At 39.0% G+C, this 12,229-nt stretch overlaps 1 protein-coding gene and 1 long non-coding RNA gene across 9 annotated transcripts in view; one reads left to right on the top strand and one right to left on the bottom strand.

Moving 5' to 3' along the window:
- The window catches only part of Cdk6 (cyclin dependent kinase 6), a 229,811-nt gene that overhangs the window by 44,748 nt on the left and 172,834 nt on the right, over nt 1-12,229 (bottom strand). For all 6 annotated transcript variants that reach the window (XM_004862366.3, XM_021242666.2, XM_004862363.3 and 3 more), the window contains exon 5: nt 12,088-12,197. In XM_004862366.3, the coding sequence (XP_004862423.1) occupies nt 12,088-12,197 (110 nt within the window). The remainder of the gene's footprint in view (nt 1-12,087; nt 12,198-12,229) is intronic.
- Nucleotides 1-12,229, top strand: part of LOC110345386 (uncharacterized) — a 28,104-nt gene that overhangs the window by 15,084 nt on the left and 791 nt on the right. Inside the window, exon 2 of one of the 3 annotated variants that reach the window (XR_015448662.1) lies at nt 5,287-5,554. This is a non-coding gene — a long non-coding RNA (uncharacterized LOC110345386). Of the gene's footprint in view, nt 1-5,286; nt 6,023-12,229 lie in introns of all 3 variants that reach the window. The other 2 variants (XR_002388695.2, XR_015448661.1) reach the window with 2 other exon arrangements.

Raw genomic sequence — 12,229 nt, 5'->3', positions numbered from 1 at the left:
AGCACAAATACTTTCATATTTCACCATTTCTCATACTTTTTTGATACAATGTTGTTTTCAACCATTATAAAGCATTCTATTGAGTATTTTGATTATTCCATTTTTGTATTAGTTTCAATTATCTTCAAATAGAAAAATCAAGTGTTAAAGAAAAATGAGAAAATGCCAGAAATGATATCAGAAGGAACAAGTCATCTACCTGAAAGTAACCACTTTGCCTTTTGGATCTCTTCCTCAGTTCTCCTAAGTGTCAGTTTTGCTCTTTGCTCCCTGCTTCCTAAGGAGGCTGTAATTTGGCTACTCTTACTTTGTTTTTATGCTACTTTCTTATCTCATTCATCTCCCTTTCTATTTCATCTTTAGTCTTTCACTTTAACCTACTCTTCTCTATTTTTGTTGAAGATCTTCAGAGACCATTTCTTTTTAGTGACAGGTGGGCTAAAATGAAGCATAATTTTAGTCATATTTAATGAAACTTTTAAATCTGATGGTGTACTCTTGCTTGAGGCTTTTCAGGGGAGTTTCTGAAATCCAATTACAGGGCTATTCTCATAATAAGGACTAATAATTCATAATGAAATTATTTGCTTTTAAGCCTCATCCAGATGCTGTTGTGAAAAATATCCTAGTCCAACTACATTCCTTTGGGTCATTAGTGGCCAGTACCAACAGGTGAGGCCTGCTGAGGTCCCTCCCTCCTGAGAGCTATGGGAAGAGGTGGATGTTGGGGTCTGGACAATCCCACCAAGCATCTGCCAGGACTTTCAACCAGGGCATCCCATTCTTAAAATGGATGTTTTGAGGTCCTTCTTAGTCCAACTGGTACTTAACCAACAAACACAAAGTAATGGAATCCTTGTACATCTGATACATTCTACTGCCTTCAAACATTTACGACAACTCTGTTGAGTATAAAGTACTTTGGCTGTAGATTTTTATGCCCACAAAGCTATAGAATTTTATCTATTCTCTTCTGGCTTTTAGTTAAACAAAAGAGAAGACTGAGGCCAGCATAATTTTTTTTTGCCTTTCAGTTGAGTTTTAAAATAGATTTATTTGATTCTTGTAGGCTTTTTTCCTTCTCCATGCAATTCACTTTTTTTTTTTTTTTTTTTTTTGGTACGAGGGATTGAACTAGAGATCTCGTGCTTGCGAGGCAGGCGCCGGAACCACTGAGCTAAATCCCTGGCCCGATTCAAACATTTTCTAGGATGTGCTCTGTGTCATTCTTCCGAGTGGATTCCATGGATTGTCGTCCTAATATTCATGGGACAAATTCTTTATAAAAGTATCCTGGTACAGATGTGAAACTTGGAGCTACTAAAATCACTTTGCCATGAGTGAAGATGGTCTTTGAAGATGCCTGGACATAAAAATGGAGCTGCAGCTTTTGGGTTACACCAGTCCATCCCAAGGCTCACTTTTCTCTGGAGTGATCATTTAAGAGCCAACAAATGCTTTTGTTTCTAGTTGAACCAAGTTGAGTTTTGTGTACTCCCAGCTTTCAGAACCCCAAAGTGTCTCTTCGAAAAATAAATATCTTTTAAGAATTTAAAAAAGTCAGTTTGTGTCTCTTTCAATGACTTTTTCCTCAAAATACTGCAGATTTTGCACTGCCTTTTCTTACTTAGGAATGTTTGATTACAGTTTTGATTACTGCATTTCAAAAACCATCAACTTCTTAGCCCAGATTTCCATTCTCTATCCTCTATACTTGTCATTTTCTCACCTTTTGAAATCTTTTATTCTTTTCATTAACATCCATGAGAACTTCCAATATTGTCCTTTACACATCAATGATTCCATTTCCTACAATATTAATTTGACTTTTAGTTTCTATCAGATTATACTTACTTTAACTCATTAAGTGCTACAGTACTTGATTTCCTTACAATTGCACATCTTATTCATCTCTCCAGCTTCGTTTCTTGTTTACACATTTTAAAATGTTCAATTTTTGTAGTTTCTTGGTTTTTTTATTCATTAAGTTTATTGGTACATTTTAGGTATACAATTTGATGACATTCATCATTGGGAGTTTGTACCTTTACATGATATATCTTGTTTCTTAATTTTTTTCCCATTCCCCCACCCTCCCTTCAACCCCTTCACCCCTCCCTATTTACAAAGACTTTTGTTTCCATTTTTTCCTTTTCTCGTATTTATTCCTTTCCCCTACCCCTCCCACTTCCCCTAGTTTCTTGTTTTTGTTTTAGAGAATATGTCTGCTAGCCTTCTTTTGCATTAGTTTACTATTTTTGGAAATTTTCTTCTGATTCTGCTAATTGATCATTTTCAGAATTTTTTTGTTTCTTGAATCTTTTGGTTAATGTTATTTTGCCTTGTTCAATATTTTTTGATGTTATAAGATTTTTAAAATTTTTAGTTTTTTGTCCTCATTCTTCTAAAAGAAGCAATCTAGTGCCGCTGCCTGCCTTGCAAGTGCAAGGTCCTGAGTTGGATCCCTGGTACCAAAAAAAAAAAGAAGCAATCTAACCAATTTATAGTCAATACAATGTAAATATTACTTTGAATTCATTCTGTAACATTTAATACTGAGTAGGTCTTCTCAAGTTTTGGACATGGAATTTCCAGAAAATTAACTGTGTCAGTGATAAAAAAAAAAACGTTGGTAACATCCAAATCGGTTGATAGTAAAAGCTAATTTCCACTGTAAATCTGCCATTTTGAATTGTCTCTTGCAATATTTTAATTTGTAAGTAAATATAGTCCACATGTCTCTAGCTGTCTCTGCCACACCTTTTGTCCTCATGAAATTACTTGCATGCATATACATACATAGCTGCCAAAATCTCTTAATCTTATCTAAGAGCAAAATCTAGTATCTGGAAATTTAATTTAGCAAGCAAAACTGGAGTAATAAATCATAAATCCAATACTATCATGAGAAGGTTAACACTGAAGATCATGTTGAATATTATTTCTTACATTTAAAATGGGAGGAAGAGAAGGTAGAGAGTAGCAGAAGGAGTCAATAGAAAAGAGAGAGGAAAATAGTGAAAGAAAAGGAGAAGGTGAAGGAAAGTGTGGAGGGAAGAGGAGGAAAGAAGATGAAGAGAGAAAAATAAAGTAGGTAGTCTCTTACATCTGTTAAGAAAAATGTCCAATGCTTCTCAGTTAAATCAAGTAGTGGATCTTCCCAGACACCAGCTCCTCCATCTACCATGGGAAGGGCAGATTGGAGGCAGACCCTCAGTGCAAAACAGTGGCACCTGGGTATCAGACAGAGAACACTCCAAAGCAGTGGGCTGAATGAAGTGTCCTGCAGACTGTCCCTACAACCTATTGCTTTTAGTATAAGAACCTGTACATCTTACCATTTGTTGTAACTTAACACCTGGGTATTGTTCAGAGGAAAATTATGTAGACATACAATATACTTTCATGAATTTATATTTATCTAAAGTGACATTTATTATTTACTTATATTTATTACCTTCTCTAATAAATTTGCACAAAAGGTACAAAGCAACAAACGTAAATGTGACATCATGGGCAAACTCAACTCAGATTGGAGGTCCATGCCTCAGCTAAAATAACTTTGTGTTAGTCTCGTGTTTTTTATTTTGTAGGGCTGGGAATCTTTTGTTCATGAGAAAGAGATGATAAATTTGCCACTGACTACTGTCAACAATTGGCTTTCAGTGTATCAAGTACCTTATTTCTCTGGTAATGTTTTATAATTAAAAAGTGAGGGGCCAGGGATTTAGCTCAGTGGTTCCACCACCTGCCTCGAAAGCGCAAGGTCCTGAGTTCCATCCCTGGTACCGCCCCCCCCAAAGTGAGTGGATATTTATTCAAATTAAGTATCTTTATCCAACTAAATGACTGAAAGATGTGACCAGGTAGACCTAACATTTTATGACTAGATAGATTCAAAAGTATTGGTCTGATTCTTTTCAATTTAGATGAACCAGATAACAGAAGGGCTTCCCGTTACTTTAAGGCATAGACCTAGGAAGCAAAATCCAACTAATGATCCTGAGCTCTGGTGACTTACAGGAAGGATGACATGAAGAGAGGGCCTAACTCTAGATGCCACCTGGAAGGAAGATCAGAACTCAGTACATACTATTCTCTAAGCACAGGCACCGTGGCACTCTGTGGAATGATCGTTGGGATTGCCTGTGCACTGGGGAAAAACTAGTCTGAAAAACTGCTTGGGACATTATCTAAGATAACTTTAACTGACAAAACGAGGTTGACTACTTCTCTATCACTACTCAAACTGATAAAAAGGAAACCCATATTGAATTTTACAGTTGAAAGAGCTCTCTTACGCATCACACCAAGCTCAGCAACAGTTGTATAAAATTACCACATTCACTGACATTTTCCAGCTGGTATTATTTTTAAGTAGGGGTAGAAGAAGTAGCCAAGGCTTACATAAGAGTTCTTATCTTATTTCACTCTTAACAACCTTTCTTAATCTTGGAGAATTCTCACTCTCACGTCCCACTTTAAACTAAAACCAGACTCTAGTTTAAGATTTTTTTGGAGGGTGATTTGGTTTAGCTAGCAGAATTTTTAAAATATGCATGATATTTGACCCTATAATTTTGCTTCTGGAATTCACCATACAGAAATACTTGGGATGAATGTTCCACAAAATAAGCTCAAGGATTTTACTGCAACACTGTTTATAATAGAACCAAAATCAAATGAATAAAATCTAAATGTCTACCAACATAAAATTGGTTTAATTATGAAATAAAAAGATAGCTTTTCATCAGTTTAAAAATGAGTTAGAAGAATAGTGTAAGTCCATTTCTGTGAGAAAAATTTATGCCAAAAAATGTGAGCATATATATTTCCATGCTTATAAACACACATACCCACACACCCACACTCTTCAATTCCTAATGAAGATCTGGAAGTAGGTCCAGTATATTCAGGAATTATCTTTGGAACTTTAGATGGAAATATAGGACACGCAACATTTACATTTTGTACTTCTGTACCATGTGGCATTTTTACAAGCAGACGATGATTACCATTACTGTTAACAATAAAGCTGACTGGCACCTCAGTCTCCTAGCTTGCTCTTTCCCTCCGATTCTTGTTTCTGAAAGTGGCACGTGGAGCAAGAGGTCACAGGGACACTAATAAATTTTTCTTATCTCTAAATGCAGATGATAAGAGAACCTCATGACATTTTCCTGACATTTAAAAGAAACAGTGCATTTTAAACCAAGTAATGGATATAGTACTTGATACACAGTAAGTCCCTACAAAATGTTATCTATTGTTTTTATCACTGGACAGAATTAAGAGCGGATCAAATGACACAGAAAGAGAGGCTCCCTGTGCATGTATTCCTTTATGAAGTGTGCTCGTGAAGAGAAGGAGGAATACTGAGGGGAGAGAAAGAGGAAGGAAGATCTTTTCCAAGATGAAGTGCCAAGAGCTGGCGGTAAGGGATCCAGAAGGGCAGTATGGATGAGATGCGAGCCTAGCAGCAGAGCAGGATCAAGAGCACAACCTCGGAAGGAGGAAGAATGTATGCTTTTCAGAAACAGAAGGAAAACAGAAGGTGAAGATCAAGCGTGACTTCTGAGTGGAAGGGAGGGGAGGTGAGCAGCTGACTCTCATCACCTCACTCATCTCACCTAACTGGCGATGAGGCTGGTGCCGGGCTGTGAGTCTGGGAGTCGACTCGGGCTCAGGGGCTGTGCAGTTGGCGGGGAGGGAGCCCTCCCACGAGACTGGCCTCGGTCTGGGACCAGGGAAGGCAGCCTGATGAAAGGGGACAAAGCCAGCCAAGCCCCAGATAGCAGGTGCCAAGTGAGCACATGTGCTCGAGCTGTCCCTGTTTCTGTCTGTAAATGGAGCTTTCCTTTTCTCGTGGTACACGTGAAACCAGTGCTCTACTGCTAAGCTAGCTTCTCAGCCCAGCCCAGCCCAGCCCAGCTATCTTGTAATGGTGGAGCATTTGATGATGCTATTTCTAAAGCACAGTGGTTTTCAGATGTGAGCAGAGAAACCTGAGTTCATCACCAAGGTAAATGAATGAATGCTAGGGGGATGGGAGAATGTAAGTTGAATGATGCAGCTGCTGAGCCAAGTCTTCTGTCTCCGAGGTGCAAAGCACTTCTATCAGTAAAGTTCTTTCTTACTGTGTAGTAGTTCTATGCTAAAAACCCGTGATTCTTAGTCTCAGGCAATGCAATGAATACTGGGATGCAGGAGCGTATGAAAATGGAAAAAGTAGAGAGGCTTTGGCAGAATCATGATCCCAAAGCAGCAAATGGAAAAGAAGACCATGATTCCCTTCTGAGAGGGGACAGAGCACCTAAAGGAAAAGGGTAAAAGAAAGAGATTGTGAGGAAAACTTGAAGGAAGCAGGGTAACTTGTGTCACATAACAAGGATTCCAAGATGGAGAGCAGCATGCAGAGGGCCACAGAAGGGAGCAGTAGGCTGCTAGGTACAGGCATGGGAGTATGAAAAGTCAGAGAAAAGGACACGATGACAGAACTGTAGGAAGAATACTAAGAGAGAAAATCTAGTTTGTGGAGAGGATCACAAAACAAGCAGATGCAGGTTGCCGGAATGGAGGGGCACCAGGTTGGGGAGCTGGAGGGCAGAGCTGCCCTCACAGGGAAAGGCCAGGCCTGGTGGTGACTTTGTAGTATATATTTTTCAAATTCCTGTTAAAGTAGGCTACACACTAAGAATGAAAAGAACCCAGTATTGATCATATTACAAAAGTATTCATTTGCTGTTACCTAGAACTATCCTGTATGTATTACTCAACCAACATCGCTCCTGAGTACCATCTTGAGTATTTCCTCACCTAAGAAAATGCCCCTTTGATTTTTTTTCCATTTGGCTGGTTTTCTAAATGGAGGAGGAATAAAAGAGCTAAGAAAATATCACATAAGAGAGAATAAACTTCAAAGTCCGGTTGAGGCTGGGGCTCCAAACTCATGGTCTGACTTGATCCGAGGTGATCATTGACAGAGCTTGCCTCTGGTGCCTTGGTGTCCAGAACAGCCAACTACAGAGTCTCATCTGGTTGATGTCATTAGGAGAGTGCTCCAGTACAGAGATGTATCAACACAGCCACTGATGGGAAGTTGGCAAGGCCCTCAGTGACATTTTAGACTTTTGGCTCACTGACCACTAAGTCACAAAAGACAGTTTCAGTGTCAGTTTCTTAGTGCTGTGTGTTTAATTCATAGAAATCAATGACAACAAGCCTAGAGGCCACGGCACAATGGGAAATATAGTCATGAGGCTTGTCTGTTTCCTTCCAACAGTGACTGTATTTATTATATTCTTCCTGGTGGCATCTGCATTTCATAGCTAGGGATTAGCAGAGCTGCCAACCCAGAACTTCTAAGAATTACTATCTGTTTACCACAATCTCTATATTCAAAGAATCAGTAGCATGTTTTGTTTTTAAAATGTGCATTTTCTTTTCATGACTTCGCCTTAAACTGGAAAACCCCGTAATTTTAAAACCACAGACAATAGTTTTGACCAGGATCACAAGGCAACTGACAGGTACCTGGAGAGCTGTTGTCATACATTTCTTTTCCCATGTAGTGAAAAAAAATCATTCTTTTCCATCCATCCATTTACCTAACCATCTATCCTTCAAGCTGACTAGTGGGCTACTGACCAAATTCATAATAATATTTTTTAGTATTAAAAAATACCCCAATGTGGAGTAAAGATGGATAGCCCACAAAGAGTCAAAGGAGGAAGATGAAAAACACAGCTCTAATCCATTTTGCAGAATGCTTCTGTGGGTCAATGTGGGCAATTATTAAACCCAGATAGTAGTGACAGATGGTATTTAAACTCACTGGCTCTTTGTCAACCATCTGCCCTAAGACTGTGTATTGAGTTCATATTTCCTAGGTATTCAGTTCTGAATGGAAGGCATGTACCTCTTAATGGTATTAGAATTGGTCAACCTTTCTAATAAAGGACAAACTGGAAATCAAAGCTCTTAAATGTGTAACTTACTTCTTGGCTTCTTTAAAATACCACTGGGGCTACATTGTAGCAATGCATGAAACATTCCAGCAACAACAGACAAACAATAGCATGAGCAGAAATACTGCAGAGTAGAAAAAAGCTCTGGAGTCTGGTACACCTGAGCTCAAATTTGGTTCTACCATTTAACAGTTCTGTGCTCCTAAACGAGTTCTTCACACTCCTTGTGGAAGAACAGCCCTCAGATGTGAGTTTGATGACATAATGCATATGGGGGTCCCAGCCCTGGGAGTGTCCCATGACAAGTGTTAACTCTCTTCACTTCTTTTCCCTAGGTTACAGAGGATGGTGAGCCTTGTTGATACACACACAAAAAATTATTCCTCAAAGATTTCATACATAAGCAAATAGAACGTGACCTCTAAGGAAGGTTAATCTTGCCTTCCACAAAAAAATCTTCATTCCTCAAAAGAGTCTTCCCATTATACCCACCCACAGGACCCCACACTTCTTCATAGTGCTTACCACACTCACCGTGTATGTAAATACCTTTCTTCTCCACCAGCCCAATAGTCTAATAGTAAGTTATCTGTAGACTTAAGGAAACACCTTATTACAGGGTTTCTAACATCTGACATATACTGCTGGTGATATGTGGGATAATTTCAGGGAATGAATATGAACTAAGTTTCTTAATAATTTTAACGTTTATATATATTCTAATGTGTATTAGGCAAATACAACTGTCACAACAAATCTCTGATTTTATATATTTTTGTTTAAAATGAAGCTAAATAAAGCAAGTAAACTAATTCAATGTAGTGAATAAATTAAGTCAATAATAGTATAGTTGCTGTAAGAATACAGGAATGACAATGAAGGTGATAAAAAGATGACAAAATCAGGGAATTACTGCCTTAGCATTAAGTAGGAGCCCAAAGTGGACACACAAAATTTCCTGATTTAGTCTACAGTAGGCCAGGCATGGTGGTGCACACATGTAATCCCAGCATTCGGGAAACTGAGGCAGGAGAATTGCCATGGGTTCAAGGCCAGCCTGGGCTATATAGTGAGTTCAAGGCCACCCTGAACTGCATAGTGAGACTCTTGTCTCAAAAAAAAAAAGAATTAGCGTACAGTAACAGGGGAGCTTTCTGAATGGTTTGTGACTTCTCAGTTGGGTCAACAGTGAGTCAGAAGTTGGATCTAAATAAAGCTTGGGGTTGGGACCCCAGGATACATTTGGCATAAATAAGAAGCATGGCATATTCAGATATCTGGATGGTATCACAGGAAATACCAAACATGAACTAAGTCAGAACACAGGTGAGATCCCATGGTCACATTCAAGGTTACAGCTACATCAGTGGGAACTACCCAGGGGACTAGGCTCCCACTGCTGCAAGGATGTGTGGTTGGCTTGGGCTCATTTTATTTCAGTCTTAAAGCACATGGACTTGGTTTCTGATATTGCTTCCTTCTCCACGCAATTATTTATCAATTTACCACCTTTGTACGAGACTCCAGAAGAAAGAGTACTTTCTTATGTGCATATTTTAAGAGGCAGTGGGTCTACCCAACTTTGTTTTACCAGAAAACAAAACACAATGTTGCCATATTGTCAAAAGAATCTTTTCTTAGCCCCTAACAAGTGAATTCCCTTTCTCAGTTCCAATGCTAGGGTGGAGAGGGGTAGTTATGTCATGTTGGACTGGAAAACAGAATACATTTTCCCATAGAAAAAAAGGTTTTGGTAAATTAGCACAATTGATGTTTCAAATTTGTTCCAGGATATATAGGATTCTGCAAGCTAGGGTGGGAAGCTGATTACCAATTAGACTATCATTTCAGTGGAGAATATGTTTTAATGCTTAAAAATAAAACTCGGGTTTGTAAATGTTCCATAAACAGGGGGCTGTCTATACTTAAAAATAAAGCAAATTCCTTACCAGTAAATGAATAAATAAATATATCTATCTTATATTTTATCTTTCAACAGTTTTAAAAAACTTTGTTTTTACCATCAATTATGGCTAATATTTAAGTCTGTATTGTTGAAAATTAACTGACTATCCTCTCCCCACACCAAAAGACAGGCTCCATCTTTACATTGAGGACAATTCTAGATACATATATGTAATTCTAATAAGCATTTCTCTAACCAGGTTTTAGCTGTACTTAGTTATTTTTTGGATGATCTGGAATGACAATCTTAATTTCCATTCTGCTCTACTCACAGTAACTTATTTGCATTTCTGACCACGAGCCTATAACACAATGTGTTGGATGCAAAGAGTTACCAGAGGCACATTTCTTTTTTCTTTTTGGTACAGGGGATCGAACTTGGGATCTTGCGCCTGCCAGGCAAGTGGTAGAATCACTAAGCTAAATCCCCAGCCCTCAGAGGAACATTTTTTTAGAGGGACTTAAAAAAATAAGAACTCCTGGCCCCAGCCCAATAGTGAATCAGAATCTCAAGGGAGCGGTCCAGGAGCTGCACTCTGCCCATCCCTGGTGATACTGTCATAGAACCCAGTGATTCTTGCCCTGAAGGGTGTATGAGGATTGAGTGGAGGGCTTGTTAAAACACAGGTTGCTGGAATTCAGCCCACAGGCTTCAAATTCAGTAGGTCTGGGTGGGGCCTGAGAATTTGCATTTTTGAAAAGGGCCCAAGCGATGCTAATGCTGCCATCCAGTCAAAACCACTTATTTAGCCCATTTGGTAGACACTGCCGCTGAGCTGAATGTTACTTTTTCTTCCTTCCCTTGTAGAAAAACAACACTAGATCAGAGCTCACAAGACTTCCTTTGGATTCATACCACTGCTACTTTTTAGCTGCCTGATGTTACACAAATCACCGAGTCCACTGCAGTTTCCTCTCATTGTAAAAATTTAAAAAGGTAACACAAAGAAACAGCTCTGACACTGTACCTGGCACTGGAGGCTGCTGTTAAACGTCTGCTTACTCTGATCTCCTTGCCATTATCCCATCCTATGAGCTACAGATAAAATTTGCTGAGTTCTAGAAAGAGTCCCCAAAATACACTGCACAAAACTTGATTAAAATAAACAAACAAACAAAGTAACGACTGACCATTTTTCCTAATGAACTATCATGTAGCCACAATTTGAACATAATATGTCCAGTGGGAATATGCTCAGCTTCTCAACTCACATTTTCCCATGGAAATAAAAGCAGAAAAGAGAGATTAGATTATGGTGAAGTTCTTTGTTTAATTTTGACAAAGCTGAACTTAGTACCCAGGTAGGGATCATTTTCTTGGCAGATTTTTATTATACTGTTTGGCTATTTCTTGTGACCTGAAAATCAAACAAATGAATCACAGACTTTCATACTCAGGGTGACCCTGGAGGTCACCCACCTCACCCACCTGCCCTCTGAATGCTGCTGGAAACATCTCCAGTGTGTGGTGGTTCAGACTTAGACATCCAGTGAGAATCACAAACCCTCAGGTACTTTTCAGATCACTGTTCAATCACTAGGCTGTCCCTTCTCTGAGCAAATCATCTTTATGTCTTTAATTTCTTTTTTTTTTTTTTGGTACCGGAGATCGAACTCAGGTCCTTGCGCTTGGCGGAGCAGGTGGTGAAACCGCTGAGCTAAATCCCCAGCCCTATGTCTTTAATTTCTACATGCCTTCATTCCATTTCTGCCTGCTATAGGGCCCCCAAATGTCCAAACTTACCTCCAAGTGGCAGTACTGACACTGCTCTTGCCTCTGCCTTGGAGGCTAGCCTAAACATTCTGTTTTTAACTATTTTCACCATCAAAATTTCCATGTACTTAATAGTTCTCCTCCTGTGGATAAATATCCTTGAGAATTTTTTTTCACTAAAAAATATTATAATATACTGGGGTCACCATATCTTATCACTAAGAAAAGCAATGTAAATTGGAACAACAGTGAGGTTTTCCTTCCCAAAGTTTCTAGGAGTTCAAAGCTTCAGGTACACAAAACTGCACTGTAAATACTGAATGAGTGTTTTCAGGGGAGGCTCAGAAGGGACAGGTGGATCCAGACCATGACCTTGAAAAAGAAAATGTTACACTGCCACTTAAATTACTAAAGATTTCAAAAAGTAAGTGTATGTCTTACTTTCTACGAAACATTTCTGCAAATATGCAGCCAACACTCCAGAGATCCACGGGGGTGGCGTAGCTGGACTGGAGCAAGACTTCAGGAGCACGGTACCACAATGTGACAACCTGCAATGGCAAGCAGATCTGGGTGTTACTGA

This window comes from Heterocephalus glaber, unplaced genomic scaffold, assembly GCF_053883595.1.
Source record: "Heterocephalus glaber isolate CG9 unplaced genomic scaffold, H.glaber_assembly_v1.0 deba00000546, whole genome shotgun sequence".
In the NCBI taxonomy this organism is placed as follows: Eukaryota; Metazoa; Chordata; class Mammalia; order Rodentia; family Bathyergidae; genus Heterocephalus; species Heterocephalus glaber.
This window is presented reverse-complemented; position numbering and strand designations above follow the sequence as displayed.